Source organism: Dermacentor silvarum, chromosome 9, assembly GCF_013339745.2.
Source record: "Dermacentor silvarum isolate Dsil-2018 chromosome 9, BIME_Dsil_1.4, whole genome shotgun sequence".
Taxonomy (NCBI): domain Eukaryota; kingdom Metazoa; phylum Arthropoda; class Arachnida; order Ixodida; family Ixodidae; genus Dermacentor; species Dermacentor silvarum.
The window spans coordinates 159,952,667-159,965,342 of NC_051162.1; the positions used below are offsets into that span (position 1 = coordinate 159,952,667).

A 12,676-nucleotide genomic window follows, 5' to 3' on the forward strand; every position below is an offset into this window, starting at 1 on the left:
TCGATCCACATAGGTCGTGAAGCTTCGGGCGAAAAGCGGTTCAGAACCAATTGTTACCGACATCAGCAAGGGTGGTTATGGGAGCAGCGATTGAAGCGCGACTATGTTTGGAGAGAATAAACACTGGGAAAGAAAAAAAATTGTTTTTTAATTAAAGCGACACGCAGTTAGATTCATTCAACGAAATTAAAATTCCTAATCCATTTTATATACGCATGGCGAGAAAAAAGAAGATAGAACTCTATTTTACTTGATCATTATCAACAAATACCTTTTTTCAGCGGCCACCGTGAGAGCGCCCGTCGATAGCGGCGGGCGTTGACGCCGCTATCACTTGCAATGCAATTCAGCTCTTGGAGTGCGTGGAAAGGCGCGCTCGTAAAGTTCACCTGTTACAATACGCCCCCCTCACATGTTCTGTTGTTTTGCATGTTGACGCTTGAATTAGGTGAAGTGGGTAGTTTTATTGTTTCTTAACCTGTGCAGGCAAAAGTAGTGAGTTGCGACCGTCAGATACTTGTTTACTTGAGTTGTTTTCGTGCGACAGCGCTGGCCGATGGGCTTGGCGTCTTACGAAAGGACGAGCACTCTACGTAATCTATGCCCAAAGCGTTCGCCGGCCTCCAAAGAAAGTATGTTCTGTTAGGCGATACGATTTCGACACCCGTACGGCTGACTTTTTCCTGCATCGCTTTCTGTGCAGTAAGCTCGGAACGCCCACCAAGTCGGATGGCGGGGCATTTGAATATACAGGTATAATGACAGGCCTCCGAAAACAAATTTCGCGCCTATGAATCAAAATGACGTTACTTCTGTTCTTAACGGATATGACATCAAATTATTTTTTCTTCCGCCGGAAGTGTTCCCTCCTCACACAGATGGCGCTAAGCCCCATGAACCGCCTATAAGCCGCCATGTTTTGAACGTATGGGCTTCTCGTTCCTCGGTGCAGCCACTATCTGATTATTTTCTGCCTAATCGCTCGCGGGCGTGCTCAGTTCCGATAGATTTGTTCTTGCTGCGCACAAGGCTTGAAACGTAGCTGTTTTGTACATCGTAATACCTTGTACCAAATATTTCTATGGAAGCTTCGCTACCAGTTATATTTACCTTGTGTTCGCTATCAAGCTTCCTGCTGTTGTTTGGTGCTAATTTGTTTTGCGAATTGAATATCTAATATTCAATTTCTCGAACATTCACTTTTTCAAATACCGGTATCTTCAGTGAATGGCTGTGGTCGGTGCCTTGATGCATGCAATCGTTATCGCTACACGTTTCAACCATGTCGACGGGCTGATCGAAGCGATTAACGTTCCGTTAGCAGAGGGAACAACAAAAGCATCACGTGGTGGAAAGAACAGATGCATGTGTGAAGATTGGGCCGATTAGCCACGGGAAGGCACGCTGATCACATCGAATACACAAATTCAATGGTCACACATACAGATTCGCGAATTTCGGAGCTTTCTACCTTCGTGTGAGCAGTAGTTGCTGGCTGATCAACCACGGACCTGAACGCCGCTTCGAGGGCTCTCAGTCTAACCCGTACTCGTGACCTCGTGACTTTTCACCGATGTGTCATTCGTAGGTACCTATTCGCAACAAGCTTTCCGCGACAGTTTGTGGGCCGTTATCACATCAACTGCTGGAGAATTTTTGTCACGGCCACACCATTGGCCACACTGCCTAGCCTGTTAGGCCTAATCAGAGCTTCATCAGGTATTGGCGATTAAAGTTATGGTTTCCAAATCAATGCATATCTATTCAAAGCGGTTGTACGAGCCTCAGAAAGCTGACAGACCGCCTTGCCAACGAAAGAGAGTGCACAGGATAACCTTGTATGTTCACGACCGCCATCTTAGCGAAATACCGTACGGTGGCTCCTCGTTCCAAATGCTGTTCATCGATGCACAACCGTCTATTTCGGAGCTTCGAGTGACCCATCACAAGACTAGCTTTGGATTTGCATGGCGGGCTCGAAAATATCATGTGGCAGCTCGCCAACCCATGACTGCAGATGCATTTACACAGAGAGCAGATCGACGTGGGCGAAAAGTATAGCGGGGGAGGGGCGTCGCACGAACTTGCCATGGGCCTCCCGATTTGAGAACTCTTCGCCATCAGTGGCTCCGATGACCGTGCGGATTCCGAGTGACGTGATGAATATTCCCCGCTTCTGCCTGTAGTGCAGATTAGTCTTTGCGAGCTGACAATAAACAGAAGCCACCTGCCATAAAGATGGAAGAACCCTCCTGTTTTCTGGAAGAAAACTGGTAAGCAATGCTTTATAAGCAATAGAAGATTATCATTAAGCACCGTATGGCCCACTATTAAATTGAAAAGCCCATTGATATTTAGGACAACTTCGCTATTTCTTCAGATTCAGGGGGCAAAAAAGCATTTAATTCTATTTGACAGACATTCTATCGATAAAAAATATATTTCCCATACCTTTGTACATGAACTGAGTTCTTCTCAGTGCTGGCCACGGAGAAAGAATAACAGGAGGTGAAACTATGGGCCGGCGCCAGCGCAAGCACTTGTCGTGATAATGTCACGCTGGGAGAGGAGACACGCTGGTGGTGAACGTTGGTGCAGCGTCCCTTGCGGCGACGGAAGGAACTACTTCCCTCCCGGTCGAAGCGGTGCGCGCGGCGGCGGTCACGGAAAAAAAAAAATTGCTCTCCGACGGCGCCCGGCGTCGTCTGCTACTGGCCGCTTGCGCTGGGTTGTTGGATGCCGCAAAAAGATTTGCGCCAGCGCGGTTTGCACTCAAGGAATAAAATATGTGTAGACTGTCATGGTATAAATATTTTTTTAAGATTTAAATTTAATATCACATGCTTTTTATGCGGCAATAAGAGCAAGAAACTAGAGCACTTGAAGGACCAGGCGATCTGCGATCATAGCCAGGCGCGTATGGAAAGAGCAGACGATTTGCAGCCATACCTATGCGCCTATAGAAAACTGCACTTGGTGCTTTTTCAAGTTTTTCGGCGTAACAAAAAATGAGAATTTATTTATCTTTATCATCATGCACCATAAGAAGTACCGATCAGAGTATGCGATACATAGCTACCATGCGGGGAAACTAAATTTAATTATATTTCTGCAGCACGTTTGGGGAGACGTGGACAGACTGAACAGCAGAGTCTGACGCTCGCTTCGCGCAGTCAGAATCATCCCTTCTAAGTTCTGCAGTTCCTCCATTGCTCCTCTACGTTGTAAGTGTTCGTTGTGTATGCGTTTCATTATTATCGAAAATGGGGCACCGATGCTTCGTCCCAAACTGTAACAGTGGATATAAGTAATGCGCGGAAAACGCTCGAACTTTCAAACGAACGCCTGCAAGAATGGGCGAGATCTATAGAAAGCTTGGATCGAGAACCGACACGAGAAACGACGTCTGCTAAAAACATTTCCCCAGTGGAACGCTCAGCAGGCGTAAATACTATGCTGACCTTGGAGGCGCAGTCTTCCCTGACCAGCCAAAAAAGTCGATTATTGCTCCTTGGGGTGGTACTGGTCGGTCCCCGTCTCATGGCGCTCCAGCCAGCTTAGCGAGAACACGTTGTAATAGCTGCCGTCTCGTTTAGCGACAGGCATCGTGTTCAGCTAGCGTACTCGAGCTGTAGCTACCTAATGCAAGGGTGGTGCACTGGCATCAAGCATCCGCGCGCGAGCAGACGACAAGACCGAGCGACCAAGCCCCGCGCTCCCCGCATCCGCTGCATCACTTCGACAAGCCGTCACGTGACCATACGTCTGGCGTTTGGTAGGGGGCGCTGTCACAATGTCCGCCGCCACGCTCTAGCGTGACATTATGACGACGCGGGAAGGAGCCGAGTTGCACCTTCTGAGTTATTCTTTCTCCGTGGTGCTGGCATAGTAATTTGGTGTTCCTTTTAATAAGAGTAGAGCATACTATACATCTCCATTCATAGGTACCTAAGGTACTTATAGCTAGCAAGATTCTTAAATAATGTGATTAGCCTCCTGAGCATGTGCAGCACTGTGATTTTTGCACAAGATTTGGAAGCATAAAAGTTTGTGTTAAATTTTGTGATATTCGATTCGATATTTGGATTTTTAAAATCTTTATTCGATTCAATATTCGATTTGAAATCTACTATTCGGTATTTGCACACCCCTAGTCTAAAGGATTCCATAATGCCGATTCCCGAAAGTCAGCTTTGCCACAATACAGCAGTGTTATGCTTTAAGCATATGCAGTGTATTGCGGTGCAGCATACCAAGAATGAAAAGGGGCCATCGTCATGGGACACAAAATGTGTTGTAATTATACACGCTACTGTCTCCTGTCATAGTATGAGCATGGACACGCCTAATAAGTGTACTGGCAGGCCTTTAAAGCTATTTCGGACATGGCTGTGGCAATTTGAGTTTGGACATTGACTGTAAAAGAATGGGCGCCAGGTAAAGGAAATGCAGTCGAGGGCGTCGGCTTTTGATTGCACTGCTGCAATGTATGTGGTTGTTTTTGCACAGGTGATCCTAACGGTGGAGCCGCATGAGGAGAAGATGGATACGGACTCTCCATCACCTGTTGAGGAGCAGCACAAATCTTCCGAGTCCGACTTGAGGTTACTGGACTTCTGCAGGGAAGTGCTCTCTGCTGCTGGAATGACACCGCAAAATCTGTCAGCGGTGAGTCAGAGGTTTCTTCGTGTTTGTTTGATGTGCGGACGTGCAATCGCAATGATTGCTTGCAGTCTTTTATTGTTTGCTGATGTGTTACGCTTACCTTTGTCTCAGGACTTTGTGAAAGAGCTGATTATTAATAATGTGCAGAGCAGGTCTATTCTGTATGCCATCAGGTGCAGTGCTTTTTGGTGCCTGTCACTCTAGACGGGATTTTTGGGTAGCATTTAGGAAAGCCTAAAACAGCACCACGAAACGGGAAAGTGAGACACACACAAACACTGGGTTTGTGTGTGTCTCACTTTCATTTCCCATTTTGCGGCACTCTTTTAGATTTTGAAATCATGTACCGTTACTAGCTCAGCAGCAAAATCTCCTGAAATTCAGAGAAGTATTGGAATGATTTCCATGGCAAGGCTGTGGCAATCTCTCAGGCTTCTAGCGGACCATTTCTTTCTTAAATGTGACTTGCTTCTGAAGAGCTTTTATTGTTGTCATTATGTAGTAGTTCCTCTTGGGTTCTAGTGTGTTTTGCATCTTTTCATCGTTAGAATCATGCTCTTCGACAATATTTTCAACTGTCTCCTCGGAGCAGGTAACAAGGGCATCACCTGAGGTCTCTTATTCATGGAGGTGTGAACGAAGGAGTAGTGGCAGCGTGGCTGAAAGATTCACTGTGTACTCCCTAGTTATCTCTTCTTCTTCAGGGATTCTTACTTGCCCAGTGAAGTCCTCAGGTTGGAGACAGTTGCAACTTCGACATCTTTAATTTGGCATTAACTGGCCCGCAATCGCCTGATGAATTGAATTTTCTGTGCAATTATAGCAGTGCAATTTGACGTGGTTTCGATCTTTTCCTGTTCCATAATGTCAGTGACTTAGGTGGCAGTTTTTATCAAAGTTCCGTTTAACCGAAGTTCAGGAAAATATGAGTTTATTATAAATATAGCAATAAACTCAAGTTTATAGACATTGTGCCTATAGACAGCTAACCAAAGTTGATACCATTTTTTCTTTTATCTGAAATTTCCGTCTAATTGCATTTTGTTTATCTGGAGTCAACTGTAATTTAGTACCTGGGGATATTCGCGCCAAGTCTGATTAATTTGTTGGCTGCTGTACGTTGCCTTATAATACTAGTGCGTATACTGAAGTTTTTGTTTCTTGGGTCTTTCAACTACAAGCTTGCCTGATAATCGTTGACCGCCTCATAATCGAATAATATGTTAAATCTTGGTTTGACTGAAACAGTTATACAGTCGACTTTTATTAATTTGACCCTGATGGGACCGCCGAAATTGATTGAATTATCTGGCATGGTTGAATTAAACACGCCCCACAACGAAACGCGCGCCCACTTTCCATGTGTCCAAAGTAGAAAAGTAATGTAGAGATAACATTAAAGCTCCTGAACAAAGTAGAAATCTAGTGCGCACCCATTGTTTTACCAAGAAAATGGGCAAGGGTTAATTTGTGTTGCACTATGGTGGCCGGTTTCCTAAAGTCACCTTTGCCGCAAGACATCCGTGTTATGCAGTGAAGCATACAAATGCCATGAAAGCAGTTTTAATTGCATATCCCGATTGCACCGTGAATTTTTTGTTTGCAATAAAAAAGAAAAAAAAAGCTGTCGTGGATTTATAATTTTTATGATATGAATATTGCTTTGAATGCAGTATAAGTTATTGGGCAAATGCACCATAGTACAGTAAACACTTATCTAGAAATAACGGTTAAGTTTAAATGTTTCCCTGTCACAGTGTCAGCTTCGTGTTTTTCGCCCCTTATCTAGAAAACTGTCACGGCGACTCCGGATACCTTATAATCTCAACTGCATAAATACCTTGGATATTTTGTTTGCAGCTGCGATATCATTGAAAATTGAAACAGCTAGTGAAAAATAGTGATATCAATGTAGTGATTCGTTTCGCTTGATTCTATGGCACTCGTATCCACCGTTCAGTGCCAGCTGATCATCTTGATAATGCAGGCAGAGCGCCGCTCTGACCACTGACTGAATCGCAAAAAGGGTTGGCATTGGCAAAGAATTGTTACATTATCCCGATCCCGAATTCTGTGGCTGCGATTCCCCATTTATGACGACAACGAACCTAGGCATGTGCCTTGTGGTTGCGCCAGGTTGTGCAGTCTGTTCTGCATAAAGATAGCCTGTATAGATGCGCCAGCCAATTATGCCAGCTCATTGCTTTGATCTCACAGTGGAGGCGAACTTCTTTCCATGTCGGCATCTCTCAGGGGCTGCCCGCCGTGACGGATTAGTGGCTATGGCCTCCGGCTTCTGAGTGCAAGGTTGTGCCTTCGATCCCCGCCCGTGGTGGCAGCTACATTTTGATGGGTGTGGACTGCGGGAACGCTTGTGTACTTAAATTTACGTACACGTTAGTCTCAGGTAGTCAAAATTAATCCGGAGCCCTCCAAGTACTGTTTCTATCCTAATCCATATGTATTGCTTTGGGATGTTAAGCCCTATCACCCCATTTAATTTGATTTTGCAGTTAGGTGCACCATTTGTGGAGGCGGTGCACGAGGGCCTGCGCCCGTTCCTGCGGTGCAGTGCTATTTTCCTGCACTTCCTGAGTAGCCGGCCACCCCCCGATGCCTTGTGCCTGGCCGGTGGCGACACCTGGGGGGCGCTTTGCGAGTTCCTGTCTGTGCCGACCGACCTGTCCAGTGTCCTGGCACCCCCACTGCTGCGGCAGCTGGCGATAGGGTGAGCGAGTGTGGCGAATGCCTGTGCCGAATCTATTCCCGGGAGAGGTGACACATCCAGATGCAGTTTGCCACATGCCAGATTGCCCCAAGTGTCTGCGTCCGTTCTGGCACACTTGTGCACACATGCATTGCATGCATGCACATTAATTCCTGCCATTGAGTGATAAGTCTCCTCAAACTCCGTGCGCATTTGGGCACATGTAAAACCACCACACTGCCACTGGGAGTCGAACTCATCCCCCTGCGCCAATGTGCAGTTAGAAGCCAGATGTGTGAACCAGTGTCTCTTGTTTAGCATTGGCATTTGGCAAATTGCGTGAGGTTTTGTGTGCCATGCTGTCTCTTAAGCTCTTGACATCTCTGCGTGTATTTCGGAGACCACTGCACGCAATACTGCAGCAGACAGTGGGCATCGCAAAGAAAAATTCGTTCTTGACAAGCTTATGATGTCCGTTGAGAGTCTTCTGCTGCAGAAATAAACAAGTTTTTGTTATTGTGAATGCATGGATACTGGTCTGGCCTGTGGCCCCACACACAGTTCTCTGAACTCTGCTCACACCCACTCTTGTCTGTTCTTCCAGGTGGGCATCACATCCGCAGGTGCGTGTGCAACTACGCTCCCCGCGTCTCCTGCGGCACCCCGTGCAGCCCAACCGGCTGGTGGAGCTGCCCAGTGACTTCAGCGAGCTTATCAACGAGGCGTCTCTCTTCCGCTGCCCCAACTCGGACGGGGACGACTCGCGGTCGCCCACCCTGTGCCTCATCTGCGGCCGCATCCTCTGCTCTCAGAGCTACTGCTGCCAAGTGAGTGGCGCACTGCAGCAATGCATCACTGCAATTCAGCCATTTTTCATTGGTCGACATGTTCGTATTTTAGGAGAAACACTGCCGTTTTCCTAATTGATAGCTTTCGCGTGACGTTACGCACCCATCTTATCACCGTTTTGGGGCACCAAAATGGCGACTACGAGCACTTCAGTCCAATCCATCTTATTGAAAGCTTTCACGTGACGTTACGGACCCAGCTTATCATCGTGTCTGTGCACCAACATGGCGGCTACAATGACGTCAGTGCAAGCCATCTATTGTAAAGCTAGCTTTCACGCAAGGCAGTTTACCGGCATATGCTCTGGATGTGCCTTTATTGCAGCAGAGACACTGTGCTGTTGTCCTAACTATAAAGCTAGCTTTCCCGCAAGGAATTCCACGAACATTCATCCCTGGGGTTCTTTGACATGCAAATAAATGGCACAACTGTTCTTGCATTCCACCCTCATTGGAACTGACAGTAGACTCGTGGGATCTTCTTAAAGTGCTCGTCTTTCCTTTTGGCAGAAATCTTGCTCTCAGAATTCGTCATAATTGCTCTTTTTATGCCCAGAGGCTCATTCATGTGCATCGTGCACCAGTCAGGGCAGTATGTATTGCTTGTAGTGAAACTGACTGCAGCGTTGCTACATCTTTATGGTATTGCATGTTGCAACATGTCAGACGTTTTTTTACAAGGAAGCTTTGTGGATGCAATCATATTTAGAATCGACTGTGATGGATGCCTGTAAGTTCTACCAGCAGTTGGGCTCAGTGGCTATAGTGTTCGGCTGCCGAACACTAAGGCCGCAGATTTTATTCCTGGCCACAGTTGCCACATTTTGATAGGGGCGATATGCAAAAGCATTCTTTCGCTTAGATTTAGGTGTACATTAAAGAACACCAGGTGGTCAAAATAAATCCAGAGCCCTCCACTATGGTGGCCCCACAAATCAATCATTCAATGATTCTGTTGGTAGTTTTGAAAAAAGCTGCATCAGCAGAAGTTCAATGCTTCCACTGGCAAGCAGGACAGTGCAAAACATGCGCATATATTGGATGCTGTGGAAACCTATGTAGATTATGAAGTATCTGGATGAAGCGTGTTGTGCAAATTTAATAAAATTGGGATGGACCCCATTGTTTCTGAGCTAGAACCTGGGACTAGGGTAGCAGGCATTATAAACCGAGTGCAGTGTGTTGAGTACCGCTTTTGTTTTTCACATTGTGCAACAGTTGTGCGGGCCAGAGTTGTGGAGAAAGAAATCCTTGTTTTTCAGGTGGAGGTGGGTGGGGACCGGCTAGGTGCATGCAACCTGCACGTCACCACCTGCGGTAGCAGGCACGGGGCTCTTTCTCCGAGTGCGGGACTGCAAGGTGCTACTCCTGGTGGGTCGCACCAAAGGTGGGTCTGATGAGGGCGCCTCGTCCTTTGTGGTGGTAGTAGTAAAGTTGAACTACTGACGATACTGGCCGAATTATCTGCCGGGTCGAATTAAACAAATGGAAGAAAAAAAACATCGAAACACACTGTTGATTTACTTGACAATATTGGCATTTAAAGTTAGCTTCGCCACAATACAGTTGTGTTATGTGGTGAAGCATACCAAGTGGGGAAAGGTGCCACTGTTGCAAGACGTAGCATGTGTTCCTTAATTTACACACGCACATGCACCCCTCTCTTGTTACAATATGGGCACTGAGACGCCTAATACCGTATTTACTGGATCGTAACAAGATTTTTTTTTCATAATGTGCGTTGCTTGAACTCGACCATCGCGTTACATTCAAATAACGGCATAATTGACCATTTTAAAACAAATATTCTAAATCCCACGGTTTTTAGCATTACATTGGCCTCCTGTACCATTACTTCTTGATCCAATCTATAGACATATCGATTGAAGTCAGAACTTGTTTTCTGTTAAATCGACGCCATTTTCGCTGTATTTGTGGCTGGTGTTACAGTCAACGACGGATTTTCCGGACACGTCCAATAATTCGGACGCCTTCACGGCATCGCTACGTATCCCATAGAGTCAGTGTTAAAAACGCCCGAAATTTTGGATGCAGAAAACTTTCACCATCTGATTTTCCGCACTTTTTGCAATGACTGCAGGTCCGAAACGGCATTAATGATGCCACCACCGCCGCCATTTCGATTATCTTGCCTCCTCGAACCGGTGCTCTCACACGCAGATCCGCTGGCAACCGTAGCCACCACCGCGGCAGCGCTAGGACTAAATACTTCGATGTTTGCTACCAAGCTTCTTTCTGTTTGGTGTCGTGTTTTTCATTGAAACAATTCGCCGCTGTTAGCAATGGCGCTTACTCCACCTTTGTAATCCTCGCTAATCTTTTGGAAACTCTGAAAGCACGGTGCGTTGCATAATGCAGGTTCCCGAAAGTCAGCTTTGCCTCAATACAGCAGTGTTATGCAGTGAAGCATATGCAAAGTATTGCAGTGAAGCATACGCGAAGTATTGCAGTGAAGCATATCAAGAGTGGGGAAGGGGCAATTGTCGCGGGACACGGTATGTATTCCTCAATTACACACGCGTGCGCCTGCCTCCTCCTATCACAGTACGAGCTACTACAGTGGAATCTCAATGATACGATCACGGCTAATACGAATTTCCGGATGATACGAATTTTTCTGTGGTCCCGGCCGAGCCCCATTACTTTGCAACGTGCTAGAGAACGGTTGTTATGAATCGATGTTCGACCCGCGTCGGTTGATACGAATAAACGCCGCTCCACCGACGGCCGCGAAAGAGAACAGCGCGCAGTCACGTGCTTTCTCCCTTTCTCTTTTGGTGCGGAGGCGCGGACGCAGGCGCCGGACAGCACGGGGGCCGCGACTGGGTGTGAAGAGTTTGAAGCGGTGGCGCTTTTGTTGCTTTTGTGCTTTTCCTCCTTTTCCGCGTGCCATCGGCCAGACGGAGTGGCTGCTGTGCTTCGGGCCGCTTCTTTGTGTTTGCGCCATTTTGCCTAGTCGCAGCGAGCTATGTCTACCGAGATACGATCTCGGCTGATTCGCGCGGCCGTACGCCGAGGCACAGGAGCCTCCGTTGGCGCGTCTTCCGTCGACTACGTTATCGGTGCCGATAGCACAGGGCGATTGTCTGTTTCGCTGCCGGAGTCACATGGTGCAAGATAGCGCAGCACGTAATCCACGGTGCAAGGTAGCGCTGCACGTTCAGTCGGGTGCACCTCCGCTTCTCCCGCTAATCGCCGTATTTTTCTTGCCGTATAGGAGGCTTGCGCTTCCGTATTCCGAAGGCGTGCATCGTCCAAAATTTCTTCTCCGAGCGACGATCCATCACTAACCTGGGAGCTCTCAGTAATCCGAATTCTGCGTGTCAAGTGAAGACGCCGGCGTGGTTTACGAAGCAGACAACTGCAGTTGCAATCTTGCCCCTGTCACAGCAGCAACCAATGGAGAGACGCCTTTCAGCACGGCAGCCAATCGGAGGCCCGCTTTCATCGGAGGGCCCGTGTGACTACCTTTCGCAGACCCGCGCTTCTGTTGTTTTTGTTTTTTGCGTTTGTTACAAGATGGCGACTACGGATGAATTAAGAAGCGGAACGGCGAAACCTTGAGCTTTCGAACGATACCAAGATGGCAGCGCTCGGTGGCGGGAAATAAGAGATATGTCTCCGTGAACTGCGGTGATTTTGTGCGATTTAAAGCTGTTTTCTGACTCTGTGCACTGACGAATTAATCTTTTTCGGGCACTTGTAGTGCGTTTTCAGCCTAACCATTTTGATGCAGCGTAGATTAGGCGTTGGAGATACTGAAACACGTGGTTTTCAAAAATAGATTTTTTTCTCGTGATTTTCGTGATCTGATTAAAACTAACTAAACAATTAAAACTAGGCATTTGCCTAGTTTAATTGCGTTTTGATGATATGAATTTCGGCTAATATGAATATTTTTCATGACCCCGTGAGATTCGTATCATCGAGATTCCACTGTATACGCTTAGTAAGTGTACTGGCAGGCCTTCAGAGCAGTTTCGCACATGCCTGCAGCAATTTGAGCCCTTGGGGTCAGTGAAAGGCATGCATTCATTTTTCCCGGACGTTTTCATGGCCCCTAGGGGGCCTGAAAAATGGTTCGTTAACTGTACGGTGCTGCAATACCTTGTGGCCTTTCACGCTTCAACTCTATTCATTTGTGGTATTATGGTAACGCAGCGTGTTCAGAGTGAAGCTCCCTTCGAGAGATGCGAAATTTTGATGGTTGAGGAGCTGGGAATGGCTCGACAATTTGTGGTTGGTGGGACCAGCGGGAGGCCATCTTTAATTACGAGGCTGGTCGAAAGCGCTCGATCCGTGGACCTCGTAGGGGCCTGGTACTGCCCCCAATTGAAATCATTGTATGGTCTTTAAGAAGTGACGAATCTGAAACGAGCTCCGCTGCACGGAAGATGACTTGGTTCTTGGGTGATCACTTTCGGCGATAGTTTCG

General features: G+C 47.0%; 1 protein-coding gene across 1 annotated transcript in view; it reads left to right on the forward strand.

Annotated features, from left to right (window-relative positions):
* The window catches only part of LOC119464030 (E3 ubiquitin-protein ligase UBR2-like), a 72,796-nt gene that overhangs the window by 53,944 nt on the left and 6,176 nt on the right, over window positions 1–12,676 (forward strand). Inside the window, 5 exon segments of the mRNA XM_037724848.2 lie at window positions 4,510–4,668; window positions 7,179–7,393; window positions 7,977–8,199; window positions 9,483–9,539; window positions 9,541–9,607. Coding sequence (XP_037580776.1) covers window positions 4,510–4,668; window positions 7,179–7,393; window positions 7,977–8,199; window positions 9,483–9,539; window positions 9,541–9,607 — 721 coding nt within the window.